The following is a 22,757-nucleotide window of genomic DNA, read 5'->3' on the forward strand; positions in this document are numbered from 1 at the left end:
TAGACTAAAAGACAAAATCTTATAAAAAAACATTTATACATGTTAAAGACACAATACAAAACATTTTATACAAGGGCACAGTTTGAACACCCCTTAAATGGAAAGTTACGGGGCAGTATTTGTAGATTCTCTAGTGCAAAGTTGCTCCATCTTTTTCATATCCAAATAAAATTCTAAAAAAAGGCAAAACTCATGTAAATGAAAAAAATATTAATTTTATTTCTCCATTTCCCAACCTGTGATGTCTCTTAATATATATATATATGAACCTTTAATAGCTTTCTAGAATGCTTATAAAAACTAAATCCATTTTTGTTTCAATAGCTTAAAATGTATCACTTAATTACTGTATAGGCCTTTCAATCCGCTTCTCTTCCCTACAGGTGGCATCAAGCAAACAACAAAAGCAGAATCTTTCTAACAGGACGAAGAGCAAGTGGGAGTGAGGGTGTTCTCATGCTCTGGGAACAGAACGGGTGGTTTTAAGACAGGAATACTAACACAAATGGGCTGAACGTTTGCGGAACCTTGAAACAAGAAAGTGACAAAACTCTTCAAAACAGGCACCTTCTAGACAAGCATTACTGTGTCATTACTGAAACACAGCTCATTGAGAGCCAGTGAAAGCCTCAGGGCTGTATGTTACCCTGTTATTATTGATGAGAGATAAGTAGCGCCTAGCCACTCTTTACACAGGAAGATGCATGTGATGTGAAATCCAGGCATTACAAGGCAAACACGCAGCTAACATGCCTGACAGGTGATGCCTCAAGTAAAGTGGTACAGAGGTTTTCTCCTTTTCTTTGTTCAGCTCCTTCCTTCTTCCGCCTCACTCTCCAGCAGTGTTTGCACTCTGAGGCTTCGCTGGATGGGCTCAAACAACAAAGAGCGAGGTGTTCCATGTCTCCCAACACAACCCTTCTTCGTGTAACAGCCCTTAACTGTTGATCCAGTGTAGCCTCAGGCCCCAGGAATAAAGGAAACAGCAAATACAGTGTACAGATGCACTCTTCTGACATTATAGCTTACATTCAACCCAACCTAACATTGGGAGGCACTGTAATTACTGTCCCAACAGTCTTTTACCAACAACTTGAAGAAGTCACTGAAATGGAAGCTAGCTTTTTGTGTCTATTTGCATCACACAAAACTAAGTTGAATCCTAGATTTCAAGACCTCATGCTCGTTCAAGAACACAGGATCTGCAAATGCCAGTCATTACTAATACTAGTAACTAGTCAAAGAATTGGGACTGAAAATCAATTAAAGCTGAGAAAAAAATAGGCTTCAAATAATTTAACAAATGCATAGCATTTTATTGTCATTGAAATTGCCCTGTCGGTTTGAGCAACGCAATCCGGAATACTAAAAACTAAAAGACAAAGTCCTAGCAGAAGTCCTTCCTGCCCCAGTCATACCTGCAGCACCCTGAGTGGGTAAGTAGAGTGTCCTATTAAGGCACCGTGTAATTCCAAAACACCAGTCCACCACGCTTCTGGTGTCTAAACGCATTTCTGCTGGGTCCACTCGTTGCTCTCCTCCTGCACGGGCACAGACGTGTTCCTCAAGGGCCCTTCCTTCCTGTGCCGCGTCTCCTCCTGCAGGGGACGTGCGGCGTTCCCCTGGACGGGGTCCTCCTCCTTCGCATCGGCGCTCCCCGGAAAACTGGGCGCGCCGGTCTCCTCCTGGACCGGGCTGGCAAAGCCGTCCTCGGGGGTCCCGCTGCTGCCGTGCGAGTTCTGCCGGACGTACACGACGATGACGTCCCCCGTGAAGTTCATGACCTGTCCGTTTGAGATGAACGTGGTGTTGTTGTTTCCCGTCACGCTGCCTGCAGAACGAGACCGGCGCCTGTTACACGTGTAGTGGCGACTGCTCATGGGTTTCAACAGGGCACGAGCTAGAAGCTAGGGAACGTTCGTTGCTGTACTAAATAAATCTGGCTGCCATGGTAATAACACGCACAGAAGGCCCTACAGCATCTGGAGCAAGTGACGAAAATGCACTTAAATGCACAAGCGAGCACTTTATCTTTCGTGGAAATTGCGCTGCTGTGCTGTCCGTTGACCCACGGCTGTGGATTTATTTGCAGGAAGGTAACGGCTTGAAAGGAGTTCATGAAGAATTTCATTCTCAAGTAACTAGCTGTAAAAAACCTCGCAATGTTTCAGATCTGGGGCACACGGACACTGTGGCGAGACTGGGGACTGGCTCATCTGCTGGCTCCTGAGCACAGGGAGGCCAGGCTGCAGCCCACTGTGAGCCTCACCTACCTCCCCTGCGTTGCCTTCAGCACCACACCTGGGCGGCCCTGAGAACTGCAGGCCTCAATGATTCACTGTTGACAACGAGCCACACTCCCTCTAGTTTCCCATGACATGAGATTCTTTCGATAGTTAATAATAACTCCTTACACTTCTATAGCGCTTTTTCTGGACACTCCACTCAAAATGCTTTACAGGTAATGGGGATCCCCTCCCACCACCACCAGTGTGCAGCCCCATCTGGATGATGCACTAGTACACTCCCCACACACCAGCTCTCAGTGGGGAGCGGAACAGAGTGATGAAGTCACCCTGGGATTTTTAATGACCACAGAGAGTCAGGACCTCGATTTTATGTCTCATCTGAAGGATGGCGCCTTTTTACAGTACAGTGTCCCCGTCACTATACTGGGGCTTTAGGACCCACACAGGCAGCTGGGTGAGCGCCCCCTGTTGGTCCTCTCTATCACCTCTTCCAGCAGAAACCTTAGCTTTCCCAGGATGTCTTCCATCCAGGTATACCTGTTGAGCTTCAGTGGGCTTCCCATTGTGAGTTTCAGGGTGATATGGCTGCTGGCTCATTTAAGTCTATACAGGTATATTTGCTGTGCAAATCTGTGCAAAGTCTGACCCCTCGACCTCGAACTTACAGTGGTCTGCACTTCATAAGTTCGTATGAAGCTCTATCTAAAGATGAGTGCTGCTGTTTGACAGAGACATCGAGCCTCAGCACTGCAAATTCTTATACCCGGCATTCAAACAAAAAAAAGGTAGCAGTTTGCAGAAGTTCCTGTTTTACTTCTGCAAACAGTAAGTACTTCCGAAGTTTAATAATATCCACATCCACTCATATATATAGGCTTCAAATGTCTGGTGAGTAAGTGTTCATCTACCAATTAGTCATTACCGACTGCTTCATAATATATAAATAAACTCCAAAATGTCAAGTAAGTTAGATTAGAACCATTTTCATTTTCTCATTTTCCTCTGGTTCTGAATGCAAAATTCCAGTGGAGTGAGAGTCCTCAAAGTCAACGAGTTCAAATAAATCTAAGATACTTGTGCATATCAGAAACACTGGCCACCCTGAAGTACTACTTTACATGAGCCATTTGGACTGCTTCAGCTGGGAGAGGACAGGTTGTGATTTTACAGCTGCTGAGTGGTGCTGCTGAGCTGAGCACAGCTGAAATGAAGGGGTACAAAACACCTTTGTCTTCCACAAACATCCATCTTCACTCTTACCTCAGTACTGGGGGGTTTGATTTTTAAAGAATGGGATTCTCGTTTCACTGCAGTTTTTGGTAATGCTTCATTTGAAATTTTCATTTAAATAATGGGCAGAATCCCATCACACACAAGACACTATAATGCCACACATTATGCTATTATACAGGGACGTACAAATGACATACTGTGCATGAAGCTGTATGTCACAGGCATCGTTCCAAGCACTATCAGGGATGCTAAAACAAATGTCTTGACCTCTTTTGCACACATTACGATATTTGCGCATGTCCCCTATAAAGCATTACGCACGCGATTATAACATCTTGTGTAGCATTTATGAAGGGATTATGAAGCCACCATGCAGCAACATTCAAATAAAGCATTACCACATTTTTAATTTAGTTCTGTTCTCACTCACAAAAACTACTGTCATCTATGATTTATTTAGCTAAAGGTGCCAAGGCTTTTGTCTATACAAATAAATAATTCTAGGAGCTGACTCCATGATCAAAAACACAATTCAAAGCAGTCCCTCCAGCTTCTGCCATTGCTCTGCCTTCACAAAGTCAAGGCGGACAGTGTCTCTGAGACTCGGAAGATGGGCGAATGGAAAAAGAGCTTACCCCTATAAACAAAGATATAATCTGAACTGCAAACCATCTGAACAAACATCTGGAACAGGAAAACCTCTGGATTTTAAACAGTTATGCCAAAGTGCTGACTGGAAGAGAGCTTTAATCATGTCATTAAAGCTTTGGGGAACACAAAATTACCCTCATTGTGTGTTTTGGACCGCATTCAACAATAGTTTCAAAAGTCACAGCCGCAAGATTCTGTGCAATTTGCCTTGCTGTAACAATCACGTTTTCAGAGGGATGTCCATGCAGAAGTTTTCATTTGCGTCTTGTTAGAATAAGAATATATATGGTCATATAAAGTAAATTGCAATGGCGAACACAATACTTATATCTCTGATGATATTCTCCACCTTTAAGGTGCTTAAAATCAGGTCCAGGAAGTTTCCACATTCTCCTCTCTCTTCCTAAACTGCTAAAATGTTCAGGGAAGGTCAATTGTATTCGAGTCAGATTTAGATCATTGATATCAGTGGAATATTCTACTTTCAGTTTTCGTGTTTTCATGGCAACTGTATCCCAGTGATAAAGTATGACCCGCGTTTGTTTAACCAGTAAAAGCACGTGGGCATCCACCTACCCGAGGCTGACGGGGGGTCGGCAGTGTGTCTGGAAGGCCTGGTGTCGTGGCCGGGAGACTTCCTCTCCGAGTTCAGGTCCTCCAGGGAAACGTCCCCAGCGCTGTCGCCGAGGGCGCTCGTGGATTCGGTGCTGCAGCAGCACGGCTCGTTCGCGTTTCCGCTCCGGTGGCGCCCCCTGCTGTCGGGGTCCAGGCGTGGCCCCCGCCTGCAGGGGCAGCTGGGGCTCCCCGCCGCGCCCCCGCAGGACGGCGGCTCCTGCAGGTGCCCGGCCGCGCCCGCGCCGCTCTCGCCGTCGCAGGAGCAGCTCCGCGAGATGCCGCTGGCCACCGCCTGGCTGCAGTCCTCGTTCTCCCCCACCTCCATGGGCTCCTTCAGGGACAGCACACAGCTGCAGGAGCTGGAGGCCGTGGGCGGCGAGGGGTCGTACTCGGACGGCTCGCTGCTGCTGCTGCTGCTGCTTCCCGCCGACTCGCACCCTTCGTCCGACTCGACCGGGGCCCTGTCGCCGCTCGGCAGGCCGGCGTTCGAGCAGGTGTTCAGGGAATCGGGCGCGCTCTCCTCGTTTCTGATCAGGCACGTGGTCTCGTACCGGGAGCACGTGTGTGGCCCGCCGTAGGCTTCGTAGGAAGAGGTCGTCTCCTTTGCAAAATGGGAAAGATGGACAGGTCATCGGAATGTGCGATTATATCAGGCGCACTCTACTGCAGTGTTGTGAAAATGAAGCCATTCATTATTTAACTGCTAGCAATTTACTAATCTGTCACTGGGCTGCAACTAAATGTCTTTCAAACTTGTTTTGTGTTCCTAGGTAAGATGAAAAACTTGGGTGTGGTATACAAGAGTAAGAGTTAATTTTTACGAAGCTTTTCTCTGTATTTTTCCCCCCTCCACAAAGAAGTCAGCTTTTTCCTGCTCAATGTCACACTCTCTGAAAGAGCAACTTTCAAGCATCGATTAAACAGAACCAACACTTCAAGTTATTAGTATTGCAGCTTTCGCAACAAAACTTGGTCATTAAGTTTATCAGCGCATAGTCTGACTCCTCAGAAGACATTTTAAGTGGCCCTGAGGGTCAGACATATTGCAAAGTGATCAGATTTTATTCTTGATATCGATGTTTGACAGATACAGTATCCCAGGCCCACGGGGCGAAAGGGAACAGGATAATGGAAAATGTTACAGAGAATGCAAACATGCACATTTCCCTTACCTGTGGTTTCCTGCTTCTCTTCAGATTAAGCACACATGAGCGAAGATTTTCTGGAGGTGGGAGAATAGCAGCCATCAGGTCAGAGGTTCACTCTTTCTTATCTATAACGTACACGTGTGCTTATGTAGTATGTGGACAGGTAGATATAGTAAGTTCTAATTGCTCAAGTTAGATTTTCACACACAAGATGTGTCTTTTCCATGCAGTCCACAGGGGACCCATTCTGACTGCTTGTACTGCCCCTGGTACTAGAAGGTAAGGTCAGAGGTCACTCACCCGACAGAGGCTTCAGCTTGTCCTTCTTGCAGACCAAGAGCAGCATGACAAACGATATCACAATGATAACCGACAAGCCAATCACCACTCCCAGTAATGTGCCATTGCCTGGTGTGAAATAAAAAAACGCAGAACGTTAAAATTCAGCTTTACTAAAGCCGCCTGCGCTCCTCTTGGAACAAGGTGTCCTCTATGTCAGAGGTGCTGTGATGAGCTGTTTCCTGGCTTTGTGGAACTTATACCTGCAGTGTTACAAGGAAAATACTTCTGGCAGTAGATATGGATTATTAATATGGTCGCTGTTTAAATGCAGGCATGTTCCTAACATATAGTAAGTACCTATTTAGAATGATATGCTTTCTTCTAATACAATTTATTTAAGGTTTTTGTTCTAAATATATTTGCTTGACTCACGCTGAATTGAAGGGCTTTTTTAAGAATCTGCAGTGGAACAGCCACCTTCAAGGCAACAAGAAGAACGAGTTATAATATCAAAATGGGGGAAAACAGTAACATACCGTCAAATGGTGGAATGGGCACCCCACATACTGCATCTGTTTTTTCATTCCCAGGCTGTTCCTCGGTCTTTCCAAGGGCTCTGCAACTGCAGGAAATAATAATAATACCAAATATTTTTTCTCTCTCTTTTTTTTTGCTGACAGTTGTGTTTCTATTTCCATCAGCTTGAATTATCCCAGTCTGACATTCACCACAAACACAACTGGCTGCACCAGTCCAGCTCTTTCCAAGGGAAGTGGTGCTGGAGTTAGTCATCGTGCCGCACAGCGGTTGGCTCTCCGGGACCACAGCCCCTGACCAGGAAATCTCAAGCAGGGCTTCCCACACGGCCTGCCATCGCGCCCGCCACCTAGGACAACTGCCTCATTTTCCTTTTCATTCTTTCTGGACAACTCGGACCAAATCGATCACTCGACAGGAGGGTATGCAGAGTTAGAGCGGTCGGGTTAATAAAATCTGATCCTGTCACAGGTCTGGTGCCGAGTTTCCCATTACCACGTGGCTGGGACATGGAAAACGTACACGCTGGCAAGTGAAATGATAGATTCATGGACAGCACTGTATTTCCATAAGGGGTATTTTTTTTTAATGAATGTGCTTTCTTAAGAAAAAAAAAAAGATTGTGACAAGTAGGTGATCTGGAGAACAATTCCAAGATCTGGGGAGTGTATACAAAGGATTTCTGCCCTAGTCCTGCAGCAGCTTCTCACTTCTCACCTTACTGGATGTGTCCTGGGCGACAGTCGGACGCTGATAAAGGTTCACATCTGAAATAAGTGATGGAATGTGCCTTACGATAAAGAAATGCCATGCAAAATGTCTGAGAAATGTTCTCTAAAACGTTCGCCGGCTCTTGTGCCGGTGACTGTAAAACCCAGGGGTCAAGTGGCGGAGCAGAAGCAGAGGGCCGTGGCTGACACTCACTCTGTCCAGGGCTTGCACGCTTCTGCGGCTGAGCTGACGTTGGAGAAGAATCCCTCCGTGCACTTCATGCAGGCGGTCCTGCCTGACTCTGGTGAGCACAAACCCCCAAAAAATCAGAAACAGCTGCTGAAACATCTGAACTTACAGATCGCACAGACGACGAACTATCTTATAGTCTTTCCTCCCAGCGGCTGTCAGGATGTATAGCGCTGTCCTAGGCTAGGACTGTTAGCCCTTCATTTGCTCGTCTTTGGACAGCATGTTGCTCCATTGTACTTTTTTTTTTGGACACTCAATCTGTATATACCTATGCACACCTTGCACATATTTTATTGTTTTTACAGTGACTATGAGCATATTTTGCACACACCTATGTATTTATTTTATATTTATTCTGTATTACCATAAGTAATTTAATTTTTCATCTATTCTGATGTCTGTTTTTTGCTTGTCTTGGGCTGGACTGCTGTAACACATCAATTTCCCTTTGGGATCAATAAAGTCTTATCCATCTATCTATTCTCTGTCTCACCGTGCCCACAAATACACAGATAGCGCCTGTGCCAGTTACCTTCTAATGTGACTCCGTACCCGGGCTCACACTCCTCCATCTTCTCGCAGAACACACAGTTTAAGATCGAGCACTGGAAGCCAGGCCGGCACTCACAAGGCACCAAGGCTGTGCGGTTTATCGTCTTCGTCTTCTTGAAACCCCTTCCTGACGGGAAAAAGGACGAGACCAAACCCAGCACTGCTCACATCGGATTGGTTGCGGGACTCACTGTGCATTCTTATTATATTTCAGATCAGATGTGTGAGTCTTAACAAGTCTAATTGCTTGCACAAAACAGTTTTAAAGTGTGTTATTAATAATAAGAGTAGCCACAATATTGTTGTAGTCATTTTAATAGTTATAGTAAAGTTTATTAAAGTTGGCCAATGGACAATACTTAATTCGAATATTTGCTGTGTCTGTGTATACTGTACTTGGCTAAAACCATTACAATATATACAGTATTTTACAACAGTAAAAGTATAAATTTGCTGCATGTGAAAAGACTTCAATGAATGTATAATTCTAAAATTTATTCTGAACAGGTTTGTGCTTTACCATTTGTTTTCCATAAATAAAGTATGGAAATTCCTTGTATTCCTCTTTATTTGCTCGGCTTACAATGCCATTTCTAATTGATATTTTTGATTTACACATTAATTAATTTTGTAAACACCCATTACAGACATTGTGCCAGTGAAAAGGGAACTAATGATTCTTTTTATTAATCCCTAAAAGTTATTAGAGTATGCTAATACTGATAATTTAATATAATACTGTACTATTCTTAGTATATGCACATTTATTGTGGCAGAAACAACAGCAATTTCCCAAATTCCAGCTCAGAATGTGTTTTGTTATGGGTGTCCTTTGTGTGTCCTTTGCGTTTCCATGATTGTGGTTTTTACAAAGGTCTTCATTTCACACACACAGATTTTTAGAGGATACCTCTAATCAAGTTCACCCTCAGGACCGGGGGGGTGTGTCATTTTTACTGAAAATCTATGAATGTGGAATATTATTTCCTGAGACACATAAGTTCTTTCCTCAACCATGCTTTTGTACAAACGCATGAGGAAGTAAGATTAAGATAAAAACTTCAAGTAAACTGCAGTGTTCTTATAATCTGTTCAAGTCCTTTAATTACACTACACATTGAAGGCTGTCACATGAGCTGTTTATTTCTCTACACCCTTGTGTGTAGATGTAACAAGGAGTTATAAAACACATGACCACAAGGTCAGGAGATAGAACGGTTGGCAAATTATCGGATGTCGGAGACTTCCTTTTCTACTGGGACACTTCCCCTCAGAGTTTGCTTATTAATAATTCCTCTCCCCAACTGTCAATTTCATCACCAGTGTGTCTGGCTGGGCAAATACAGAGAGAAGCATCTGGGTCAACAAGAGGTGACTCTGCTGCACCTCGGTCAGCGGTTCTCATGATGTCTACCTTTTCTGTGGCTGTAATTGTATCATCAAGCCAGAATTGATCTGGTGTCCTCTTAAGGTCTAAATGACAACTCCATGAACATACAGTATACTACACAATTAAAATCCACACCAGACTTGTAGCCATCTCTGCTGAAGAGAACAGTTGTAGCTACTAACCTTCATCACAAACGTTCTGTGAATGGCATCTCTCCTCCTGGTTCCAATCTGGCTGGTATTCATTGTCTTTACAGGGCTGGCATCTGGTGTCCGACCTGTTAGTACACCTTGCTGTCATAAACTCGCCTGTGTCCAAAAAGAAAACGTATACAATTTAACCTTAATGGAACTCCATTGGAAAATGTACACAATAATTATTTATGCAGCTCGGATGACTGAGTGCCCATCTCTTAAAGTTTCTGTTTCAGTTCACAGATTTTATCCTAGTTTGCAATTGCTTATAACCTAGGCATCCCACAATTGTCCCTCCAAGTGGATTTAAAATTTTAATTTAAATTTATGCAATTTGCTCTCTGCTGTGTGTGGAGATTTTGTAAGTGGGGATTTATGAACCAGCATTATGGGCGGGTCTGTGAGCATACTCCTCTCTCACACTTTGCTCCTTATCGTGCAGCCTTGCAACAGCATTTTTCAAATACTATCCAAAGCAGGGGAGGAATGCTGTGCTTTATAGCAGGGAGATCTCACAATGCCAAGCCCTCACAAAGGTGAGGAACCACTTTCAAGGTGTTTAGAGCCAAGCCTTCAGGCTTGGGCCTGGTGTGTAGCTCAGGCCAGCTCCTGCTGTTCCAGCCCGTTCTGTCACCAGACTGATGAACTGATATCAACATCCCTTCCCTGGGTGACCTGGCCAGCCCCTGTCCTTCTCTGCTATAACCTCAGCAGCATGTGGCCTGGGATTTCCAGCGATTAAATCACATGCTTTTATAACGCCAGATATATACGGAGCTCTTAGCATAACGAAACAAAAGAAGAACAGTTCTGAGAAATAAATCTTTTGAGAAAGTGTTACGACAGTCCTATCTGACAATATGACACAAGCCTGTTACATGGGAATTCTCCAAAGCCTTGTGATTGAAATCAACAATGAGGTGCTTACACAATGCTCAGTGATTTCGGTATGCTTTTCATATTCTATACTGCAACAAAGTGCATTTCTGGAAACGTGAAAATCCACTGAAAGTAAGATTCCAAGTGCATTACAATGTTGCCAAGTGTCATAGAACACTACAGACCCTGGGTTCATTTTATCATTATCTGGGAAGACAATATCATATGGATTCAGAAATGCAGTGTGCGATGCTTTCATGTTTTGCACGTTTTGCTTGATTGCTTTTCCACAGCCTACTCTATTTCAAAGAATTTCATTGATGACACCCTTGCCAAGAATAGAATCGATCTGAGAATGATCTCACATTGTTGAGTGGAACTGTTCTGGAATTCATTCACAGTGGTGGGAGTGAACAGAGCAATGTACTGTACTGTTGCACTGGACACACATGAAAGAGTCTACCTGGTTTACATTTACTGCAACACTTCTTGTCTTTAAGGTACTGCCGCTGGTTGCATTTTCCATTTTCCAAGGCTGCCTGAAAAAAAACGAGTATAAAAACAATTCTGTGAGAAGTGAAAGCTTTTTGTTTCTGAATTTATTTAAAGAGCACATTGAGGACTGCATAGGAGCGTTCATGCTTCAGCTTTTTCCTTTTCTATCTGTCAGACAAGCATGCCCACAAGGGAGCACTTGTTTGTGTGATTAAGCATTTGCAGGAAAATACATAAATAAAAAACAACATCTACAGTATAAACCAAAGTCTGTAGACTTAACATTTTAGAATGAAGTGAGAATGCAATGAGAATGCAGGGAAGATGGTGATATGAGCACCAAAACATCTTCTCGTATGACATTTCAGTAGAGCAAAAGAAAGTAAACACTCACACTCAGCTGCAAACCCCAAAAAAATGAAATGGGTAATTTTTTGATGAGTCAAAACACTGACGTTTTCAGGCCAAGATGCCTTTGTGGTATCCCGAAAAAAAATTCGCAAGTGGCTCTCAGTGAACAAAGGTGCTGCTCAGAAAACAGTCTGAGCCTGTGGCCAGACGCTGTCACGGCCAGCCTGGGTCACCACACTGACTGCCTGTGACTGGGAATCTGACAGGCCAGGGCTGGCGGACAGCTGCTGGCCAGAGCTCCCTTAGGGCTTGGTGAATGAGCGAATCCTGTAACTTGCCAAGGGCCTGCAGCCTGCAGTGACCGGCCTCTGCCAGGAGCTGTGGGGCTTGCAGAACATCAGCAGATAAGTGCCTCTTACAGGTGAGCATGTCGCACGATCCCATTGGCAGGTACTCTCCCTGCTACATAGGATGTGAAGCCATAAGACTATTCTCAATAGAGCGAGTTGATGAGAAAAATAATATTAACAAGAAAAGCAATTATGAAACAAGACACATTACCCAACCAAGACACATTCCTTTGATAAAAGCAACCAGGAAAGACACAGAGTATCTCGATTTCACTTCTCCAGATGGGTCTCAAAAAGAAAGTATAAGTGCTTAGTCCAATACTGACTAGTGAAGACAAGGCACCACTCAGTGGTGACTGATCCTTCCCATCCTACTGAAGACCAGACTCCACTCACTGGTGACAGAGCCTTCTCACTCTGCTGAAGACCAGACTCCACTCACTGGTGACTGATCCTTCCCATCCTACTGAAGACCAGACTCCACTCACTGGTGACAGAGCCTTCTCACTCTGCTGAAGACCAGACTCCACTCACTGGTGACAGAGCCTTCTCACTCTGCTGAAGACCAGAATCCACTCACTGGTGACAGAGCCTTCTCACTCTGCTGAAGACCAGACTCCACTCACTGGTGACAGAGCCTTCTCACTCTGCTGAAGACCACTCACTGGTGACAGAGCCTTCTCACTCTGCTGAAGACCAGACTCCACTCACTGGTGACAAATCTTTCTGATGTGCAGAATCATATCAATGGAGGCCACTGCCCAAATTCCCTAGAAACTGAGACTAAGGAGTTTCTTTAGTGCTTTTAATAGATAATGTATAGCTTAGTTTTACTTGTGGTTTCCAAAGCCAATTTTATGTGACTTTGTACCTCTACTTTTTTGCTTCTATCACATATTTTATTTTGCAAGCTGTTGAAAAGCTTTGTGTATATTGAAAAAGTGCTCAAAAATAAAATGTTGTATTACTAATTACATTATTACATTACAATTATTATCATTCTGCATTGTTTGCAATGTTTAATGCTTCAGTCTGGGAGCTGTTTTTAAAGTGTGCCTTCCAGCCAGGAAAAACCCCCAACTAAAACACTTTTAATTGCTTTAGAGTTAGCCTGTACTGTGGCTTATGCGTACTAATTTGGCAGGTCATGGGTACTGAAAAGAATATAAAAAAGCACATTTTTTCAAATTTTGAATATATTGCATCTTCCTTCCTGGTGCACCATGATTAAATTAGGAATGGGCTGCATATACAGTTCTCTGTTTTTGAGAGAATGTGTTCAGCCGTCTGATTTTCTGTAAGAAGGTGACATGACAGTGTAGAGCAACAGGACAGTTATCTTGCCAGACACACAGTAGGCTTGCCTCCTAATAGATAACAGGGGTGTGCTGATCCTGCGCTGCAGTGAGTACTCAGTCACGCCCCAAGAGAAACGGGTTGCCCCCAGAACTGGGCTCCTCAGTGTCACAGTCTGGAATGTTCCCATTCGTCACACCAGCCGGGTTCCAGATAAATATGCAGCTTGCAACAACAAAGCCCTGTCGCATCAGGCAACGGAAATCAACTGCATCACCTGCTGCTGAACCGAGCCCTTTCAAGAGTCTCGCCCTTTGATTCAGTCTATATTCACACATAAATACACGTTTATCAGATGTATATAAGTGTGGGTGTAACCCTGGAGTAATTACGCATTCAAGTGCTCATGCCTTAGAAAGTAAATCAGACAGGGCCATTGGGAAAGTGTTAGGAAACCTTACAGAACCTTTGATCTTGGTAATTTAATAATCGGCATAAATCAATTTAAACACCAGGAAGTGCCATTTCGTTCTTCACAGTTAATGGAAGGAAATACGTCCACAAGCATGGTACATGATTTGAAACAATTTACCCATTTAAAAAAAATGTAACTTTTAACAAAAAAAAATGAGTTCTACTTATCTACGCCCACAAGTGCACACATTCTGTTTTCAGTAGACCTTGGAACATGCTTTGAAGACCAACGAAATGCTACGGTTAGTTAGTCTGCGTAGGTTTATAGACTAAATATTCAACATTTTTCCCTGGTTTACCGATCCCAGGAAGAAAAGTGTCATGGCATCTAAATGGCCTACTTTTATTCAGCATCAATTTCACACAGATAAAAGTGTGAATCTGTAGTTAAAAATTGAATGTCAATATTGTTAATTATTCCTTCATTATTAACTCCTTTAAAAGAGAAAACTTTTGCCAGTATTCATTCATAGCTGAAGAGATGTAGACTCGCACTGGGAGTGAGGAGCAGGAAACACTGGTCCAGGCAGGTGAGCAGAGCAAGAGAAACTGGTCACCCCCTTTTTAGGACCCTGACCAAGTGCAGCAGCAGGTGTGACACAACACTTGACTACACTAATAAATACATAATCAATTCCATCAGAAGAAATTCAACTTTGTGAGAATTAACTGACAACTTAGTGTCAGCAATCTCAGAAAAAAAAAAAACAGAAAATGAAACAAAATTTAAACTCTGCAGTGAAAGATTTCATGCAGGTCTAGACTGAGCTACACTGAATGTGCCAGATTCCTTTTATTTTCTTATAGTAAAATATATAATATAGTAGAAGTTAGTGAGACATTATTTGAATGTTTGTTTATAATTCTCCCTGCAGCTGGTTTGTCTGCATTTGCATCCAATTGCATTCATTCAATTAGAATTTGGGAATATGCATTGAGCAGGAAATTTGTATCCTCCTGTACATTCGATTATTTTAAGTTTTTGCGTTCTGTACGCCATAAGTAGGAAACAAATCTTCTCTCAGATACTTCACTAGACGAATGTATAGCACAGCCTTCATTCTGCAGACATTTCCTTTCAGATAGATACTTTATTGATCCCGTGAGGGAAATTGCAGAATTTCACTTGCTGTTAGTGACTTAGTGACCTCACCAATTTGCTTTGATAGCATGTTTTGGAACTGAAATTGTTATGAATGAAGTACTGGGACCGTGTGTTCCCTGACAGGTTTACACACTTTACGGTTCGGTCTCTGGCAGGGCAGGTCGCAGTGCTGAGGGTCATGGAGATAGCCCTGGAAAAGTGGCACAGGGGTCTGCGAGGGAGTGTTCTTACAGACGGCGTAATTTCACTTAGATGAGACTGAGTCTGAAGAATACCACAACGCCTACAGCCGGGACTTGTTCTAAAACAATTGTAATTAGGAGAGGTAGTTAGTTTGTACAGACAGTACTTAAGCAACAGCGTGTGCAGACATTGCAAAGACACGGTCACGTCTGCCTTGTTGAGGGATTCACTGCACATCTGTCTGTGAGATGGAACTGGCAGCTCAGGAACAGTCAAAGATATAGTGTAACGTGCTTGTGAGAAAGAAATGAGTATCATTGATTAACGATGACTTATTTGCTTATGTGATACCTTTATGAAGGGCATCATCGAACAACTGTGCCGGTGCTGTACGGAGCTCAGCCACTGAGAAGAAAGCCATTTAGCCACTAAATCCCTTTTGTGTTTTCGGGCAGTAAGTACAGTAAATATGAAGCATTCTTCAGGTAGAGCAATAGGCGGCATTATAGCAATTCAAAATCGATGGACATGAGCACAACAGATTAACAAACAAAACAATGTTGAGAGTTTTAAAAAAACATTCATGAGGAATACCAACACCCAAGCATTAAAGGTATCGAAATGTGTTTCTTTTTTATACACAGGTATAGCTAAATGTGTTTTAACCTGCTTGGCAACAGCCAAAAGACTCTAGGAACCAAGGGGGCAGCTGCACAGATGGAGGAACTTTACTGCTGTATGTAACCGGTACACGTACTGGTACAATGGAATTCTTACTTACACAAAGTCTCTCGATTGTTAAAAAAGTTTAAAAACAGAAAGTGCAGACAGTGCATCAAGACAATATATAGACAAACAGTAGACAATGGACAAGTAAACAAGTAAACAGTTCGAATGTAAATGTAAATGAAGGAGGAGAAGAATGAGCAGGAGACAAGGCTTATATACAGGATACAGGATATGCAGGATTCATATATTTTTTTATCTTGGAAATGAGAAATTTATTACGACTCTGAGCAGATGAACTTGGCGGACTTTGTCCATTCCAAACTTTCATTGTATATGCCATCAATGCAGATTACTTCGAGATACCATAATCTGTCAGACAAATACAAGTGGAAAAGACCCATCTTGGTACAGTGCTTAATATCTCATCGTGTGTTTCCTCCTTTCAGAGCCCTGTGAAGGTAAATCAATCATGGGGAATTTAGAGGAAGCATTTTTGTTTCCTTATTTAATGGAAATTTACATGTGATCTAGGTTTCCATGTCACAGCATTCATTTACTGTAGACCGATAAAGGCGGATTACAGCTTGTGCAATCTCCTTCACTGAAGTCTGGAGATGAAAGGCCAAATCGCCCTGCCAATTCTTGTCAAGTTCTTGGTCTTAAAGTTTCAGTTTGGCTTGTGCTATCAACAGACGTGCTCTGTCAAACTGAAGCTGTAGTGACCTAAAGACCGAGACTGTGAAGATACACAGTACATGACATGCGATGGTGTTTCAAAGAAAAGGTAACAGTATCGGTCTGTGAGAACTTGTATCCAATAGGACTGTAAGACTGGTCAATCAGACAGAGAGCTGTCATCTGCCATTCACTGGAAAACAGGGTGAGTGGTTTCCTGTCACTGGGAGAAGATATGGGCTTGAGGAGAGGAGGGGCTGCTCACAGTTCTGTGGTGAACATTTCTAGTGCACAGATTGGTAGGGCAGGGTGAGGGGGGCGTTTCCCTCTACCTAAATAATCTACTTCTAAAATAACGACAGGTTCTACAGCTGGCCTCTGTCGTTTGTTTCTACAGTTCAATCAGCCGGAGGAGAACCGAGTCACTGCATTTGGAGTTTTGTTTTAACAGTGGAGCAGTCTAGACATGTAAAAGTTATACAGGGAAGGCAGAAATGACCTTGAGGACTGTTTCTGCGGTCCAGGGAGCAGAATGCGATAAGGGAAATTGGTGAGAGCACATTTATCCACAGCACTGTGCTTTTCAGGGCCTCCTGATAGTTTTCTTTTTAGAATTCATCGTCATTAAATCACAACTCAGGTCTCTTACATTGCCGGCATCTTTAATGTCTCTGAGCATTTCTTGGAAGACAGGCATGGCAAAGAAAAGAGAACTTGGGCAATTCCTCAGCTCCCCTGCCTCTGAGCACTGCTGTAATGCCGAGTGTGGGTGGAAGTGATGGGCAGTCTCTTCTTGTGACATTCAGTGTTTAACAGGATTTTGTAAAGCTGTCTGATGGGACACATGGTGCATTTATTTCTATTTGTCAGTACTCTGTGAATTTCAGTTTTTACAATGGGATTTATGTGAAGTCCTTGATATGGCCTTTTCCTCTATGAAACAGAAGCATTGAAAAAATAATAATAATTTGGCTTTTCCAGGGGCTGTCAAAGGCGAGATTGTGGAAAAGACCTAAAAAAACTTTTAGTTCTTTTAAGTTCCCTACAACCTAAACCATTACAATAGTGAGTTTACTCATTTCGGCTCTGTGATTGAATCATTTTCATCTGTCTTTATTCACTTCTGAGGGATATCTGTCATGTTCTTACCAAGTCACGGAAACCAGCAGAAGACTGGAAACCTTCAGTGCCTTCCGCTGTGTCAGTACATGAGAATAATTATGCAAAGCAAAATGTCTGTCATTCACTAAATGTAGAAATGCCTGGTTTGCGACGCCCCACATAATTGCACGTTGTCTTGTTTCTTAGGAAACTACCACATTCTACTCCTAGGGAGACGTATTTTATCTTTTCTGATCTGTAGAGTAAAGCTATGTTTAGTTCTGATGTATACTGCTGCGTCTTTTTCTACATTTCTAATCAACTATTTCATGTTGTTAATTTGTTAGAACCTACTTAGGTTTTTTTTTCCTTTTGCTGCCTTTTATGGGGTTTTTGGGGCTGCTCGGCTAACCAGCATGTCAGCCGTGTTTATTATTTCTGAATGCATGCAAGCTACGACTCCAGTCCTCTACGACATGACCTATACTGTATGATCAGTACGTACAAACTCAAGTGCAAGTTGCTGATTAGTCTGTTTTGGGTCAGCGGTCAGTGTGAGGTTTGTGAGTGAAAATCTGTCTGTCCAGGAACTGCAGATACACTAGTCTTCACAGGTCAAGCGCTGTAAAGAATAAGGGGTGTTGAGCAAGTATCTGCTGTATTCTCTGACCTATCCTGTGGGAACTCTGAGGAGATGACCATGAAGGGCTACCATATGGCCATTTTCCCTAGATGTCCGTTCAATTCAAACAGGCCTATTGGCATGACCGATGAATTTCAGTGTTGCCAAAGCGAATACAATGAACACAACATCTACAGACATTTACAATACAAACACATCATAAGACAATTGCATACAATATACCACAGGTATAACCAGACAGTACAGACGTACTGCCAGACAGGTTCATCAAAGTTCCTCAGGCCGTGACAGGAGACATATTCTATTATTGTTACTATTATTACTATTATCATTATTACTGGGGGACAGGCTCACTGTTCCTCAGGCTGTGACCAGAGATCACTTACTGGGCTGCCAGTTCAACTGAGTTCCCTCATCCCTCTCCCAGTAGGATTGGGAGCTGCTCCGATTCTTCCGGCAGGTGTGGGATTTCTAGGGTGACATTTGTTATTTTGGGGCAGAATGATTGTCTAACGCCAGAATACCTCTCACATCGCAGCGGAACGTGCATTCTGTATCTACCTCTGTTTCTCCCTGCTGCCAGTGGAAGCCTGCCCTCTGTAGACGGGTCTGTCTGTGTCGCCCAGTTTCTAGACTGACTGACTATCTGCTCTGGGCCTCCTGACTCTGAAGGTACAGACCTGAGCAGCAGTTTCCTGCTGTACCCCACTGCCAACACGAAGGGCAGAGGCGTCACAGAGGGCTTTGTGAATACTGGCTGTAAATGGCCACAGGATTTATGGATGTGATGCACATTTGCAGGGTTCCAGAACCGAATGCCATTTTATAATGGCCTTAATGACCTTAATATACAGTATGGTAACCGGAGGGCCATTTGCAAAGTCTTGATGCTGAAGGAGTAAAAAAGAAGAAGAAAAAAAGAGTTCAGTTGTTTGCTATTTTGGGGGAGGATGTTTTTTTCTTCTTAAACTGATCTAGGATTATGAAATAAATGGATAAATCGTGTGGAAAAAAGGTTTTGTGGGAGAAGAGTACCCTTTATGAAATCTGCCGAATCGCCTGGGAAGACCTCTGTTTTACCGCTTCCTGTGAAAGTCGTAATTGACACCAGTTCTTCAAAGTATCTCACATCTGTGTGTGTGTGTGTTACAGTATTGTTCAGCGGTAAATCTAATAGGTTCATACATCAAAAAAGTAAACTAGAGAATAACATTTATTTAAAAAAATACACTTGAGAATAACATTTTTTTTCCTCTTAAAAACAGTTTTCAAGGAACAACAACCCGATTTTTCAGACACTATACTGAAAAACAACCACCACGACCGTTCGGTACTGTTCAACATGCATATAAAGGGGGGTAAAGCGAATATACTTACAGTATATACATTAAAACAGCAGCTACTGTAAAATCAGAGTGTATTATGTATTCAGAACTATTGTTTCCGTGCGATTCTATCCACTGCCCTATATACTGTAGTAGTTTTCAACCAATTTACGTCACACGCCCTCGATGTTAATTGAAGAGGGGAGTTAAAATCACGATTCTCTGTGCCAATCATCGCAGAAATCACCCTGGCAGCACACCAAAGCAGAAATGCCTGTATAGTTCAGAGCTGGGAATCATTTTATGTGAGTTATCTAGGAATACAAAACCATTGCAGAAATTTGCATAACTGCCATCACGCCTTGATAACCTGACCCAGATCAGCTTGGTGTCGTAAGTCATGGTCTTTTGTAGCTGTAGTCAATCAACCGCTGTTTGATTGAAACAAAGCAGTAAAACTGCTTTTCTTTCTGAACATTTTTTTTAATTTATTTTAATTCATCGAGCATATAACAGCTTCCATCCAGTTCTGTAAAAAAATAAATTTGCTCTGACAAATTTCAAAATGACCCCACTAAAGTTGGTTCACGCTTTTGCCTGAATTTTGTTCAGAATACGGGTAAATGTCTTTTTTAACCCACTCCACACATTTCACTGCAATTCAGCGTCACCTGTATGAAATTACTTTGCACCTTGACCTACGCGTGCAGGCTGTTAACATGATCAACAGTAATATTGTAAACCCCAAGACGAGGTGTCAGTTTTACACGACGATAATTTCTGGCATCATGACAGGTTTCTGCACCAGCACGTATTCGTGAAACCTGCAACATTTGATAGCAAGCTGCGCATGGAAAACAAAATCCTTAACACGTGACTCGTGTACAAATTAAGACCCGATTAATTTAGCTTAGCAGTTTTCATCGATTGTGAATTTAAAAAAACAGCGCGGAACAGGAGGTCTTCAGTAGTTTATTTTTTTCCTCGGCTCTGACATTCCCTTAGCCCAACGTGTTTCCAGGCAGCGTTTCAGCTGCCGCATTCTTCTCAGAACAGGGAAATCATATCTTTTTGCTTTGAGATCAAATTTGCCTGCCAGCACAGTGATAATAAGGTATGAATGGCCATTTCCAACAGGACAGTTGTCTGAATACGTCTTAGTGTTATTATATAATACGAATGAAACATCTGATGGGCTTTCTGTGGGAAAACAAACTTAGTTTTACCCGTTTTTACCACCTGTTTACAGTACGTTAGACATGTACAGTGGAGTGTTAAAAACCTTCTTAGAAATAACATAGATCGAAAAGTCGTCACCCTTATTTGAAAAACTGCAGGTCTAATATCTGCCCTCCATTAGTTTTCAGCCTTTTTAATGTTAATTTCCTTGTTTCAAAACACGAGGAGGAATCGAAGACAGGCGATGCTCTTCCCTAAACCAAGAAGTACAATGTCCTCTCACTCCAGGCACCAGTACATTCAATAACGTTCTACACTTCATCAACAAAGTAGATACAGACAAAACAGAAACAAGCTGACAAAATCTATGGGAAGACACCTAGGGTAAGTCCACTGCGAGTAAAATCAGCAGTATTTTACAGTCAAGTATTTTGGAGGCCGTCTGTTAAGACAGCCAACTGCACAGCCGTACACCACAGATAAACAGGGACAACAGATGCAAATGAAGAAAAGTCACCAGCATGTCCTGAGAAATTTGTTTAGACTTCCCACCACACAAGCTGTAGAATGCCAGAACAAAACAAATTAAAATCTGGCAATGAGTTGCCGTTCCCTGCGAGATTTCTGAGGTTTAGTGGTAAGAAAATCTCCTGGAGGGAGATCATGCAGCTCTCTGGTTCTCGTTAAATCAAACTTTGAAGCGTGTAAACACGGCTGTACAGAACCATTTATTGCAGACAAGAGCCAAAGGACAGTTCAAAATAATAAAAAAACTTAATATCCTGGACCTACAGTATCACAGTAAATTGATCCGCTTGCTGTAATAAATGCAAAACCATTATTATACACGAACACATTTAATACATCAAACTTTTTAAAATTGTCATGAATTAAGGATTTTAATTCCAAGCTAACCAGCTCAGATACTTCCCATTATCGTTAGTTTTATTGATTTGCTTATTATCGTTAGTTTTATTTATTTATTCTCTCTTTATAATACAAATTAACAAATTGGATTCTTATTTAAGAACAATTTCACGAAGTTCAAGTACACAAACATACTTCAATGTTATTATTCTAAGGGAAACGCATGTGAAGTTAAAAACATATGATTTCCTTCTTACCTGTGTGCAAAAAGCCACCAGCATGAACATAATCCACCCCTGGAAAACCCATCTGGCTGAGAAACCCTTCCTCATGACTCTTCTGGATTGAAAAGGCATTAAGAGGTCAAAATACGAGCGTGTCTCTCTTCGCTTTGAGCAGCTTTCCTTTTTCGGGAAATGAGCCGTTTGATCTTTCCTCGAAATAAAGAAGCAAAAACAAAATAAAAAAACGACAGGTTCCCTCAAGGATCCGGATGGGTAGAGTCTTGGGTTTCAGAGTCGCGCTGCATGTCCAAGCAGTACGTTCACCCACGCTTCCTAAGTGAAGTTCATTCCTGTTTAACAACAGGATTTACAGCAGAGGAACTTGTCTGGTGCAGCCGGAGCCCCTCCCACTACAGGAATATGTATAAAAAAACTACCTCTGTGAAATGTAGTACATGTGATGAAATTATCTTGCCGTCTAGCCAGTAACGAAAGGACACTTTCCGGCACCTGAGTCTATTTTGAACTGTACTTTCTTTCATCCCCTGTGGTACAGTTAGTGAAACACTACTTACAGTACAGTAGCATTTGCTAATGCTATCCTCATAATCACTAAATTTAGAAAAGCAGATTAAAATACTTTTTTTCCCCCCAGACATGTTTATTAAATGACCTGGGTCTTTGCTGTCCAAACGGGAAAGGGTCTCTAATCATCTGTTAGTCATATACAGTACACTCAGCATGCTCTGTGGCTCAGTTTAGATTCTCGATGAGGCTGAGAGGAACTAGTGTGACCTACACTCTACACCACAGGCTTGCATCATTCAGGGTTCAATAATATTAACATATTAATATGAGTAACATTAATTCCCAGCAGACATATCACCCTGCAGCTCACAACTGGAAGTCCAATGAAGCCCAGCAGGTGTGAGCCTGGTCAGTACCTGGATGGGAGACCTCCTGAGAAAAAGAAGGTTGCTGCTGGAAGAGGTGTTAGTGGGGCCAGCAGGGGGTGCTCAATGTGGTACATCTTCAAGCTCTATGCCCTTTGCTGGAGGGTCTAAGTG

At 42.6% G+C, this 22,757-nt stretch overlaps 1 protein-coding gene across 1 annotated transcript; it reads right to left on the bottom strand.

The window, feature by feature from the left end:
• Positions 1–17: 17 nt before the first annotated feature.
• On the bottom strand, positions 18–22,091 carry tnfrsf11a (tumor necrosis factor receptor superfamily, member 11a, NFKB activator). Its single transcript, XM_088644174.1, has 10 exons — positions 21,724–22,091; positions 11,157–11,232; positions 9,803–9,928; positions 8,211–8,357; positions 7,640–7,727; positions 6,715–6,800; positions 6,197–6,304; positions 5,921–5,970; positions 4,710–5,349; positions 18–1,831 (listed from the first exon to the last, which is right to left on the bottom strand). The coding sequence occupies exons 1-10, from the start codon at positions 21,820–21,822 to the stop codon at positions 1,503–1,505; spliced, it is 1,749 nt and encodes a 582-aa protein (XP_088500300.1). The 5' UTR covers positions 21,823–22,091; the 3' UTR covers positions 18–1,502.
• Positions 22,092–22,757: the final 666 nt, after the last annotated feature.

Source organism: Lepisosteus platostomus, chromosome 8, assembly GCF_059453375.1.
Source record: "Lepisosteus platostomus isolate fLepPlt1 chromosome 8, fLepPlt1.hap1, whole genome shotgun sequence".
In the NCBI taxonomy this organism is placed as follows: Eukaryota; Metazoa; Chordata; class Actinopteri; order Semionotiformes; family Lepisosteidae; genus Lepisosteus; species Lepisosteus platostomus.

Bases quoted from the DNA above. Each gene is read 5' to 3' on its own strand.
- tnfrsf11a (XM_088644174.1), bottom strand. From the start codon at position 21,822: ATGCCTTTTCAATCCAGAAGAGTCATGAGGAAGGGTTTCTCAGCCAGA. The intron at 11,233-21,723 runs GTAAGAAGGAAA...GTTTTTTTTCAG, and splicing joins TGGTGGCTTTTTGCACACAG to GCAGCCTTGGAAAATGGAAA. The intron at 5,971-6,196 runs GTGAGTGACCTC...TCCCACCTCCAG, and splicing joins CAAGCTGAAGCCTCTGTCGG to AAAATCTTCGCTCATGTGTG.